The sequence below is a fragment of the Ptychodera flava genome (assembly GCF_041260155.1).
Source record: "Ptychodera flava strain L36383 chromosome 23 unlocalized genomic scaffold, AS_Pfla_20210202 Scaffold_24__1_contigs__length_23054250_pilon, whole genome shotgun sequence".
Classification (NCBI taxonomy): domain Eukaryota; kingdom Metazoa; phylum Hemichordata; class Enteropneusta; family Ptychoderidae; genus Ptychodera; species Ptychodera flava.
Window position 1 is genome coordinate 6997960 of NW_027248278.1, and position 13866 is coordinate 7011825.

Genomic DNA, 13866 nt, shown 5'->3' on the forward strand with positions numbered 1-13866 from the left:
TTAGACAAAGTTACCACGAGAACATTGAGGATCTTTCGAAATAATGGATATTGTTTTATTCGATTCGATTAAGATCAGAAAAACAAAAAATATATGAGATATACACTTTAATGATTTTTAGTTGTCTTGGGCGAATGTCTGTGCAAAAGTTTAAGTCTTTCAATTCGAGGAACGTACAGCTTTTAATAAACACCTTTGCTGTAAGTAACAAATCACTTGTCATAAAAATGACCAGTTGGACAAGTTTAGCAACAATATGAAACCAACCATAAACGACAACATAGTTCAAATTTGACCGGAGCATTTTTCTGCCAATCAATTTCTTCTGCAGTATTATTTTACCAATGGCACATTCTACATATTGAAACCACACGCCCTTCAGGCTTTGCATTGGACTTCCCTTTCTCTGTGTCCAATGGGAATTATTTCGTCTACATTTCTCCAAGAGTTGCATTTCGTTGAATTGGTGGTATGTTACATCCGGTTGTACGCTTATCTCAACGAACGGTACGGGTGCTTGTAACTCAAGAGGGCGTTTGTAAGCTACGTCTGTCGTCTGCCATGCCAGCTCGCAATTACTGCGTACATCCGACTGAAGCAAAGCCACCAGTGGGCCAGTGTATCAAAATATCTTCAGTATCATAGGTAAAATGCGCCTCGAGTACGCATATCCGGACACGCAGACTTTTACAATTCGTTCTGCTGCATTACTTGAGTTGGCTAATTTTGAAGCTGGTTGAGTAACTAAAGTCTTCGTCGGCTTATTTTTGTGAAAATCGAAATCTGATTATTTTTAGTTCCCTGAGGAGCTGAAGGCGAATTGTAATATTAGCCTACATGTAATTTGGAAATAATCGAGAGAATAAAGAGACATTTAAAAATTAAATACTAAATTCAGCCATACAGAATTAATATATATTGGTCCTTTGCCATATTCACTGGATTATTCTAAAAATGTTATCTAGTTTTGTTTGTATATTGGACCGATGGCCTGGAAATATAGAATGAAGACCACCCTACAGAAATTAAATTAAAAATTAATAGCGGTTAAAAACTTGCTATGCTAAAAAGTATGCAATGACAAAATTTATAGAAAATACGGGAATGTGGCCAATTACCCCGGCAGACATATTCCAATTTTCGTCCTTTTTCCAGGTTGGCAGATATATTGTCCAAAGACTGTGGTCAGAGAGTTAACAAACAAACACAGGAGAGAAGCAGGTGCTGTATATTAACATCAGGATACCCTGATCTACGTTTCAATTGAAAGGAAACATAACATTGCTTCCAACTGAGTTTTTCACACATATATTCTGATTATCCGGCCATACGGATCTAACTGTCATTTTGTACACGGGGAACAATTATCCGGTAAAGTTTCGCCATATCTCGTATCATCTGTATTCTGTAACATTTTTCGCGCTTATATTGTAACTTTCTGCAGCCACATTCCTTAAAATGTTGTGAAATGGTGCGGTTCTGGTGAAAGCAAGTCGGCATTGAATACTTGATTTAGCTCTCATAATAATTGCTTCTTCACGGTCCTCAAGTATTTTCGTATGGTTTGCGTCGACACATTCTTCATTAAACTGTTGAAAGCGGGTTCGATACTCTTGTAATTCCTTGTAGAAATTCGCCCCGTAGATGTTTACTTTCTTCCAAAAGGTATAATTGAAATGCTCGTACAACTTGACGTCAGCTTTGTTCCACTTCAAAATTCTGTCGGCAACTGATTTTGGTATCATGTAACGTCTGTTCTCACTCCGTATTCGTTTGCTGATGTACAATATATCATCGAATTTCCAGCATAAAACGTTTTTCAACAACACAAGCGATTCCTCGAAGTAGTCTGATATTAATACTAAATCAAGTTCCTTGTCCAATTTGTCAATCATTTCATTAATTGCCGAATCACTGTCATCAAAGCGATGATCAAATCCTAGAGAAAAGGACATACCATTCCTAAGAAGATCTCTTCTTACATTTGTTATTCTCTTGACATATTCGTCCGGTTTCTTCATGAACTCTTCGAGAGGGTTTTTACTTTCAGTAAGCTTCAATTTGCTTGCGTAATTATTATAGCCAAATGCCGATTCAAACCTTTGTACAGGATTTCGTATTATGGTGATATAGGTGGCATCAGGAACAACTTTATCAAGTTCAGGTCTGTTGTATCTCAAATGGCTTGCTATAATGTTAAAATGAGTTCTCTGATTACTTGGTGGTCTTTGATATTGTAGAAGTTCACGGGCGAAAAGCTGGGTCTCATCGAATATATGTCCGTCCTTTGGCAAGGCGAATGCCAAGCTACGATTGTAGCCGAAACGCTGAACAACAGAGTTCATTGTAGAACTGGCTGTCTTGTGAGTCTTAATAAATACTACTTGGGTTACTTCCTTACACGGAAGCTTGCTTTTTCCATGCATGATTGACGAGTTTCTGAACGTTTTAGAAACAAACCTGCAAAAAATATAAAACAGTTTAAAACAGTTTCAATGTCTTTTATTTGGTGAAATTTGTATGTTTCAATCTTTTTTGAATTTTTAATTCCATTTTAGCTAAGAGAACATTGAAGTTGAGGGGAAATGTGAGCAATTTATTACACTTGTTATTTGGACAATTGGTTCCGCCTTATATATTTGCTGTATTGCACATTGTATTTACCCATCAGTGTCATATATCGTCCATATACATGAATATATTTTTTACATTTTGTTTCTGTGTGTCAATTTGTTTGCGATTTTTAATATTTTATTTGAGCAAGAGCATTTACTGTGAGGGGAAATGTCAGCTGTTATTAAGAACATGAGTGGAAATAATTTGGGATAATTGGATCTTTACATTTTTCAAATTTCTCAAAAGTGTTAGGCGCCTTATAGCTGAATGTTTCCATATTACAAATTACTCATAATAACAAATTTGTAACTTAAAAAAGAAAAGCAGATGAGCTCACATTTGCAGATTAAATCGACAATACTTCGACATCAGATTATCCAAAATTAGTTCCTATCGTGTTTAAGAAATTGGTTTCGCCTTTGCATATTTAATACACTGTGCACATTGTGTTTACCCATCAGCGATGGGTGAAATTCTGATCTACATACATATAATACGCCACCTGTAATTATGGCACAAACGAGCACCAAATCTGCTGGTATGGCATTAATTAAACAAAGGGAAATTAAACAAATTAAACAGAGGGACAGATGTAGTGATTTTTTCTGTCTGATGCCAATGCTTTCACTGTCGTGTGTGTCTTTAGTACTGAAACTGTGAGATTGCCCCTGAGTGCAGTTTATTAGTCTGTAGAGGGCCAGCTCCAGGTCAGTGTGGACAGTCATATTTCAGATGATCAGTGCAGTGTTTACCAGTCTTTGCTTAAGGGGCAGTGGATAATTAAAGCATGCGCATGGTAAACTCAACGTATTGCGTTAGGCCTCAACCCCCTCCCTCAAAAGCCAGGTTTTGACGTGCTAAAAATGAAACCAAGCCTCATTCTGTATCAGCATACCTACAATCGGTAATTTCGCCTCTGTGACATCACGCATACGCTCCCCCGGTCGCTCACCTCTAAAATCAATCTTTGTTGAGTGCCAACTCGACATGACGCAACCAATAAAATGAAACGAATTGAAATAGTGTATCCAAGATGATTGTTACATGCACGACATGTATTTTACACGTGCACTGAACCACATGTATGTCGAAAGAATGGTGTATAGCGCCTGTACCGCACTGACCTGGTACACGCCAAGCAATATCGCGTGACATTTTGCGAAATAAAAACCGTGTAGCGGGATGTTGTGATATACAAAACATTTTTACTCATGGTAATCGAAATACAGCCAAACCCCCTCCCCACTTCCCTCCGGAGGTTGCGTTTGCCGTGCTTTTGTTTCCATTACCCACGGGCACTAAGTCTGCGGACAAAGGCTGAGCTACAACTAATATTCCAGTTTAATTAGCTGGTCGAAGTAGTCGACAGTCGACAGCTATTGGTAGACGTTCCAGCCTGTGGTCCACCGTAAATTCAACACACGCGTTTTGTTTAAAACAAGGGGAAGACAAATCGTCACATGGACCGTCGTGGGCAAATTGTTATGAGAAATATAACATCACCTAGTATCGCACAATAAAATATGAAAATTGAATTATGACATTTATTTGTAAAGCTTTCTGTGTTCCTCCAGCTCATTATGTTGAAGGCTTGGAACCAGCTCGATATTTTTGGCATCAGCCTACTGGGCAACAAAGTGTGTTAACTAGACACAGTAGATTTTCATCAAAACATTATGACTAAAGATAAAAGGTAGGTATTTCTTTAGATGTTTTATATCAGATTTATTTCATATCAGTCAATATTTCAGGTAAATTTTGTAAGCTATAATAAGCTATAATAAGCTATTCAGTTATAGGTAGCCCATTGAGCGCCCCAGTTTCGACACAATGTGTTTGTACATCTGAAGAAAAAAAATAGCAAAAAACGTTGCATTAAGAGCACTTAATGTAGTATGCGTCTCGAAAGTTAAAGACTTAAACTTTTGTTCAAACTTTCCTCAATTAAACTTTCAACCATTCTAATACCAAATCAACAATAAAGATCTGGGGTCACCGTGCAAATTTTGGAACTAGCGGAACGTATTATCTAAGATTTACCAATATTTAAAATTCAAAATGGCCCCAATCTCTATGTTAACTCTATGGAGAAAAATAAACTTTTCGAATTTCGAAAAACTAAGTCGGTAAAAATGTTTCTTGTCCAAGAGCTTCAAAATGAACCCAAAAAAGGGACCAGGTATTGTTATCCAATGTTCTTAACCTGAATGTGAAACTATCCGTTTCCTTGGTACTGAGACCATTTTTTTAATTGGCGACGAGCAGCTACAAAAAAGAGGTGTAAACTGGTACTTGTCGATTTTAAAACAGACGAATGTTGATGCCATGCAGTATAAAGCTACTTTACTAAATGAGTAGAATTCACAAAATGTACGCAAGAAGCTATGTTGCCAACTTGTTACAGAGATGTACGTTATGGGCCTTTAAGCTTAGAACATGGATATATTCTTGCAGACTGTGGAAATATGATAACAGGGGTCATTCTGTGAAGCAGTAAGTATACCACTGGGTATGATATGATCCTATTGTATACAGTTTAGTCATGGGTTGTATACACCGTGTTAAACTTTCTAAAATAACCTTAAATTGCAGACTGCTATAGGAATGTCGATTGACTATAATCTCTCCAGTATTGAGGCTTCCAATCCCGGCTGTATTCCTCAGGGATACTCGATGCTGTCTTATGTTAAACGATTGATTGGTCACTCTTTGCAGTTTGATTTAAACCGTTACAACCAGACGCAAAATTCATCATCCTATCAATTAACGCATTTCATAAAAAATACTTTCTGGCCAAGCTGTGTGTCAAGTTTTGACGCAGAAGAGTGCAATCGAGCAATATAGAGAGCCGTCACAAAAAGCGATGTTACTGTGACGCTCAGGAACGTCTTCCGTTTTGTAACAGCCATGCTGATCAGGTATTTCTTTAAGAAATGAAAAAGATGGAAAAACCATGAATTGTCAGTAAACAGACAAGCATGAATGAAGAGCGTAAAATATAAAGATATTACATTTACTACTCTAAGCCTGTGGCGAACGACAGAAATAAGCTGAGCAAAATTTCACCCGAGCCTGTTTGCTCAGCAATATTAGTCTACGTCTAGCGTGCGGGCGATTTTTGGTGAGCTTATTTCCTTTCTTTCCCTTGAGAAAAATATTCAAGAGGTATGATACTTTTCTCCGCGAGGAAGACGATCAGTTTATTGACAAGAGCTAACCTAAATGTGAAACAGTTGTCAAGTGGTTGCTGTTTGCTGTGGTTGAGGCTAAGGTGTCGCTTTTCCAAACATTTTGATTTAAGCGTTCACCTTATTCGTATCTCAGTTTGCCAAAGCCAAGAGACATTTGTGTGCAATTGGGGTTAAAAGTCCAACTGAAATAGTGATTTACATCTGTAAATAAAAGTAAGACTGTTTTACATTGTATTGTTATCACAAGACACAACATGCTAGAAAAAAGAAAACTAAAGTAGGAACTAATAATATTTATAAATTTTGTCGGATGAAATTTGAGTAATGGCAATTTGTCTTCTTTACGAATATATAAATATATATATATATATATATATATATATATATATATATATATATATATATATATATATATATATATATATATGACCATGTGATCAGCACATCTGTACAGTGGCAAGCTCGAAACACCGAATGTTGAAGCTGTTGGCACGGCTAGACTTTTAAGTCTTCGACTCTGTTCTTCTGAGATGGTCTTAAGTGGTGAAATGCCAAGTATCGTCTATCATTTTTTCTCAGACATTACCAGGTGACAATGGTGACCTTTGGCATACACGGCAATTACTCAAACATAAATGATTTTCCGTTTTTCATTCAATGTCGGTATAGGATGCTTGGTTCGGGAAACAATGGAGGTAAAATGACTTAATGGACTTACGAAATCTAAATGCGAAGGTAACTCCAAGTTGGAAATATTTCAACGCAATCAATCCTCTCGTACTATTGACAATGATAACCATTGCTTACAATAGCCATACCTGACCCTATTTTCGTTACCAGCGCAGCCAGCGGTAGAAATGGGCCAGGAAATCAGACTATTACATGGGTTACACAGATATATGCAGATGGCGGAATGTTGTTTGGGATTGACAGGTTTTGCACAACCATGTTGGGTACTGTTATGAATATTCATCTACAGGGAGAGAGGTGCATTACATAGCGGAATGGATTTTAAAGTAAGTTGTTGCATAACAGTGCCTTGCTTCTGTGTTGACATGAGGACAAAAATTGGTTTCTTGGTTGAGCATAAAACATTCTTGATGGCGGATTATATAAATTTCGCTGGGGCCTTCGATATGCATGAAGAGGTGGCCTGCGATAGGAGTGTTTACGAATTCTTAACGTAGGGCCTTCATGCGCAACAAACAGTGACCCTCCCCTATGTGTCACAATCCACGTCAATAATATTTGGACTCTTTCTCTTGTGGCCATCTCGGATTTAAAATTTAAAATTAACCTCATTCGCATCAAAATTGATCAATCAAATTTCTTTGCTAATTCTTTGTAGACCTTAGGGGGAGGTGCCTATGTGCCAAGTTTCAAAGTCTACGGCCCTGTCAACTTTAAGCAGATTAAGAATTCCCTATGACTTTTAATCTGCCCTACACCTCTGCAGCTAATTTTTTTTTATCTTACCCTTTAGAAGAGTCCAAGGCAGCTAGTGTATATTTGAGAATGACCAGTATGGAACAAAAATTTCACACCTAAATTTTGGGGTTACCATGAACTTTGACCAGAACATCATCCCAATCTCATTAATTATGCACATATCTAATTCTAGGCTGGCCAATAGAGCTAGAATTCTGATTTTTGGTGGACAGCGATAAGTATTGGAGTAAAGTTTTTTTGACAAAATGCCACGTGATCAGAGAAACTTTTGACCTCGATTTTACTACTTTGCCTATGAATCAGAAAGCAGTTTCAGTTGTGCATTGAAATTGGGGAGGGTCAGTTTTCCTAATACACTCTTGAAGGGTCACTATTTGACGCACCGCATCATTTTGAAAAACACTGGCCCACCCTCCCTCCCTATAATTTCTATTCACTCCCATATTGGAATGACCTAGCTGCCCCCTCCAAAAATACACGCATTGCGCGCAGGATCACTTCATGTAGAATGGTGTTTTATCATTGTACATAAAGTAAATTTGAGCGAAATGCATCTGTTTCTAGCTTAAATTGCTGAACGTGAATCGTGAATTGTGAATTAGGATTACCTATTTTGGTCAGACGAGACTAGCCACAGCAGTAGACAGGACATTACCTCTGCCTATTGTTATTATGTTAAACGTGACCTCGCCCATTACAGCACGCTGAATTGTGCACGCCGAGCTCAAAAATTCATATAAAACTAACAGATCATCAAATTGACTTTTGAAGATGATGTTGAGAAAGTAAATTAAGGTCTAACTTTGATGATAGGATGCGACAAAGAAATCCATATCTCGCAGGGTCCAATGGTTTACCCCTTGAATACGGTTGCTGCTTGTCACGCCAAGACTTACCGATGCGATGCTGGTTGCATTCTCACATAGTGAAAGGAGAGGGAAGGAATATGAACGAAGGGACCAAAAATTAGAAGCAAATCAGAACTAGGCGCAATTACGTATCATCGACGTATTTCACACGGTATTGGAAATTGAGTGTCAGGAACCAACTCGTGCCACAATGGTATGGTTAGTGCAACACACCTACGGACGTTGACCCATTATTTGCTTACTGCAACATCTGCTTATATAGTTGGTGTTAGATTTTGTTGGCGGCACGGGCAACTAGTAAATCGTTAACTGGTGCCATAATGACGTTACGAGTGTGTATCCAATAAATATAATCATATTATGAGTGCTGTAAACATAAACTCGTACAAACCTTGCGATCCTACGTGATGTCAGTTCAGTTTATACTGTCAATTCGGTTGGTTCGCTGCAGTCGCGCCTTCGGACAAAGGTGGATGCTAATACCCAAATCTTTATTGTTTTTTTTCAAAGTGAATTATACAATAGAGACTATGACCTTTCGAAGTTTATGTACAATAGAATTTAAATGCAACACACACATTGAAGTAACATTAGTCCTGTAAGCTGAAAGGCCTTTGACATATTTTTTCTTTCAGATGCATCCGTAGAATGCGACGATGCCATCCGATTGTGTGATTATTCTGATTACATTTCAGATATAGAAACTTTGACCCTTGACCTGTTTCTTACCATTGACCCTTAGGCTGCATCGACAAAAAAGTGTGAGTGGGGGCTGGAGGAGTTCAGGGGGATTCAAGAATGCTGGGGTAGAAGGGGGACTTGAAGGTTTTGCTATGCCTATTGGGGACGTGAAAATGTTTTGCTTCCCAACATTTTAATTTCATCCAATTGTTCTAATATTAGTAGTAATTAAACAAAATCTAAAACCATTTTGTAGCATTTTCTCAAAAAATCTAAAAATGTGTGAATACATTGAATAGGGGAAGAAGCTGCAACTGTTGATAATTTTTTTCAATATTTGTATGCAATTGCTCAAATACAGTTTTAGTCTCTCTACAGCATACTGAAAAATACAATATTCAGTGTGTCGACAAAGCCTTTATATACAAAATCCAAATACCCTATATATAAAAGGAATTCCAAGGATACCATTCAACGATTTGTCTATAATTGTAACATCACAATCCGTTTTTGCACATTTCAAACTATTGTCGAGGGCATTGGCCTTCGTTCATTAGACCACAGGGTCTGGCGAGCAATATCCGCCTAGAAGTTATGAATATGATCAATAAATGTCTTGCATTGAACTTTTTTTCATTATACAAGCCGCGCCCCTGGATTTTGCCGGCCCTTACCCCAGCCGTAATAACTGAACGTTCCCTTAGGTGGGATCAGTATGTCTGCATTTTGATTGTTATGATTTATCGGCCTAATGCTGCCTAGTGTGCAGAGATTTAAATCTACAAACATTTTGTTGGCATCCTCTGAACAGATGTCCTCCCTAAGGTCACACCAGCTCTTAGCTGATGGTACTCTGTCGCTTACTTAGGATTGATCGGTACTGTGTGTTCTAGACAAAAACTGATTGATGAATTTCTCATCATTGTACAAACATGACCTGAATCTGTGTGTATGTCAGGTAATTTGATCTCCTTAGAGGCAGATTTTGATATCTGTTTGTGAAATGCAGTGATTTCAGGAAGCTCTGCTGTGTCTTCAGATTGAAAAATTGTCACAGAGTCGCATGACGTGCCATTTGTGGTAGGGTGAATTCCTGTTGATGAGTCAATCTCTTGTTCGGAATCAGTCTGATTTCCATTAGAATCACCGTCTTGCTGTTTGTGTGGTTGGGATGAATTGTTGTTAATTGAACTACAAACCTCTCCAGTCGTTTTTGATGGTGTCTGGGTTTCAATATCGTTACACGTTGGCGTTGACTCAGTGGTAATATAAGAACTGCCAGCTGGACAATCGGAAACGTTGTCAATTGTTGCGTGCGCCGATATATCAGCCTCATTCTGTTGAGTGGGTGTCGAGTTTATTGGATTGTGGACCTGTCGGCAAACAAATTGTATACGGAATAAAACACAAACCCTTGAGCTTTTCTTGTTTCTCTGCAACGACACTACTTAGAAATTGTTAACATCGGAAATTTTGACAAACGATTGTAAATTGCTCAAATTGTAAAACTTCATTCATAATGTGTTGACAAAGAGCACCTTCGAATACGACTGTACATTAAACCACGTATTATCCCATGGAACAGAGTAAGGGTAGGTGATTCTATGGCAGACTACAGTACTTTCCTGTGAAAACAATATCAGAAAGTGGGTTTTCATGGACCCAATACATATATATATATATATATATATATATATATATATATATATATATATATATGTAGAGAGAGAGAGAGAGAGAGGGAGAGAGGGAGAGGGAGAGAGAAGGAGAGAGAGAAGGGGGGAGGGATTCCATCAGCAAATTGGAAATGGGAGTAACATTATTTGGCTTGCTGATGCGGTAACATCGAAGCAATATAAGTAAGTCTGCCAAATTAGCTTTAACGTTTTTTTCAAAATACAGTATATTTATGGAGTATTTTAACACATTCAGGTACCACAAACACGTATTAAAATAAACTTTAATTCTGAAATGGATCGTTACTATAAAAAAATATATAGCATACTTTTCACATTTTTTAAAATAAATGTCCAAGGACTTAACAGTTTCTACTTGATAAATTCCTAGTGTTAAAAACTATACCAGAACCTAATTTATATTAAAACCTTTTCAACAATGGGACATTAATTCGGCAGCCATTTTTAATTTATGCAAATTATGAAGCGCCTTTTTAAAACATTGAACCACAAAAAATGTCCCTTCATGCCCGAGAAATATATTTAAACTTTAAAATCACTGATATAGCTTATTTATATACGTGGTATATGACCGCAAATGTCTTTTGTAGGTATGTTGGCCGCCATATTGGATTTATGCAAATTAACGAAGTGCCTATTCAAACCATTGTGTCTCTAAAATTGTTAGTCCATGGCAAAGAAATGTACTTTTCACCTTAAAATCACTGGAATAGCTTGTTTAAGTGGTATATGACCGAAAATGTATTTTTTAGGAATGTTAGCCCCATATGGGAATGATGCAAATTAACGAACTGCCGATAAACAGCATTATCTCAAAAGTGATTCCCCGTGCCAAATAAGTAGTGTCTGACTTTGAAATCACAGAAATAGCTTGTTAATTATGTTATTTTGTAGGACGGCTGGCAGCCATATTTGATTTATGCAAATTAGACATATTTCCCCATAGCAGATTCCTGTAAACTTTTGATATGTTGTTTTGGGTACCTTTCCAAAATGCATTCTGAAGAAAAAAAATTCTGTTGCAATTTGTGGTGGGTCTAACCCTATTTTTACTGGACTAGGCCTACAACTACACTTCATTTAACGTTGCTGACAGAGCGTTAAAAGTCAACGCAATTGTTTCTTTACGGGGACAAAGTGGGAGTTGCGTTCCTTCTGAGAAAAACCTTACTTTCTTGTGTTGATTTTTAAAATCTGGGTGATGACCGTGTTATCGTCCTCAAAATTGATTACGTACCTGCTAAATGTGCTTTTATTTTCGCGGTTTACCCAAGAACCTGTTAATAATGCAGTCAAGGAATATGATAACATCGATGACTTGTCTCTTTCATCACTTCAGAAGGAAGACACATTGTCACTCTCTCATTCACAAACAACAAAAATTAAGAACAAGTTGATGGCTTCTCTTGTTCATCATTTCAGTATAAGGACACCTTACCTCTTTCTTGGCTCATATCAAAATTGATTACGTACCTGCTAAAAGTGCTTTTATTTTCGCGGTTTGCCTAAGAACCTGTTAGTTATGCAGTCGATGATTATGCAGATTACATTACCTTTCCAGATGACCTATATTCAACGCACTCGCCTGACGGTGACGTCATTTTCCTTGACGATTTTAATGCAAATCTATTCAGGTCTCGCCGCCCTGGACTTCCACCTTCTACACGAGATAAAGCTCTTCAATAGCTCAAAGCTGTATTAACCGCCATCTTGGAAATCGCAAAGGATTATGGGGCGACCGCAGTCCTGTTGGAGGGGCAAACCCGGAAACATGTCACTCAAGCCATAGAGTTCTAGCATACACATCGTATCAGATACTCCGCTATTTCCGATCATATCGTCTGCAGAACTATTACTTAAAGTTCAGATTTAAGTTCTTTTACTTGTTTTCTGTCGTGAAAAGTATTATTATTACCGTCCAGCCGTTTTAGAAGATTTTTGAAGACCCAAACGACATCGTGTGTTGCTCCATTGCCAGGGATGCCAAGGAAAGGCGCCGACTTATTTTTTTTTAGTTGAATAAAATGTTCCTTTTGTTTGTGTTAGTCAATTAATCGAAATATCATGTTTCCAATTGAGTAAATCATAGACAGTCTCGATTCTTCCGTCTATCATTCGATATTTACTGACTCATTCTTTCTCTTTTTTGTGTTCGAAAAGCCTTCTTGATTACATCTCTCAACACGGGGCAATTGAAAATTCAAAGCCAAATACTTGGCCAGGTTGTATATTTTACGAGTTTGCTCTCATCAGTGGTCGCGATGAAAAAAATTACACAGTGTCTCTGAAGTCGGTATCATTGCTCTGTCACGTTTACTGTTGGTTGTACGACTAGTTTGACAGTCAGATATTTTCTAAACGATAAAATTTATATTGCCATTCAATATTTTACGCACGAAGTTGCATCTGCATTTAAATACGTCCTTTCGGAAGCAAAAACCTTAAAATTTTACAGACTTTTGATAGTGATGACTTGCTCCAGGCTGTGAAATGTCTCCAGTTGACGTTTTCCCGCTAAAAGATGCGATGTTACCAGCATTCGCGTTTAAAGGATAGATATTTAACACGACTGGAGTAATTAAAACAGAGTGATGGCATCGACCTGAAATCGACATCATTATCGAGCGTTAACCGTGAACCATTAAATAAATGTCGGCAAAATAAAACATCAAATAGCTAGACTTGTCACGAGAGAGAGGGGGTTACACAGTCGCTAAACAGATATCGAAAATGTACATGCTTTCCCGACATTTGATTAATTTTATAACGAGAGTAGAACAAAACCAAGACTGTTGAAGTTACTCTTCATATGTTTGTTTCAGAAGTTTGCTAAAGTTAGAATTATACTTACCGAAAATGGTCGCCGTAGTCTTCTGTTAAAAAAATATGTTCTTCAACACCACGTTTCTTATGATCGGTGATGTCAGATTTTATTATTTTCGTAAGTACAGACTAATGCACTAAACGCCTTTGGATTCTTACCTGCTTGTCAATACTACATTATATACAATTATATATTTCCAATTACTCGTAGTTTGAATGACAAATTTGTCGATCTCAAAAATGTTACCGGTCATGCTATAAATCTGTCATCACATAAAAAACCCATGTTTCGCGTAAATTTCATGATTATGGTCCTTTCTATTAATTTGACGATTGAATTGTTTCAGTCACGGTGGTGTAAATTTCTGATTAATTAAACGATTTCAAATCGAAAATATTTTTTCTGGTGGAATTTAGAGCTGTTTTAGTAGTTCTGTAGAAGAATTATCGGAAATAGCGGAGTATCTGGTACGATATGTATGCTAGAAGTCTATGGCTTGAGTGACATGTTTTTGGGTTTGCCCCTCCAGTAGCACTGTG

General features: G+C 37.4%; 1 protein-coding gene across 1 annotated transcript; it reads right to left on the reverse strand.

Moving 5' to 3' along the window:
* Nucleotides 1-678: 678 nt before the first annotated feature.
* LOC139125040 (galactosylceramide sulfotransferase-like) lies at nt 679-8603 on the reverse strand. Its single transcript, XM_070691150.1, has 3 exons — nt 8517-8603; nt 5406-5540; nt 679-2459 (listed from the first exon to the last, which is right to left on the reverse strand). Exons 2-3 carry the CDS (start codon nt 5523-5525, stop codon nt 1395-1397), a joined length of 1185 nt encoding a protein of 394 aa, XP_070547251.1. The 5' UTR covers nt 5526-5540; nt 8517-8603; the 3' UTR covers nt 679-1394.
* Nucleotides 8604-13866: the final 5263 nt, after the last annotated feature.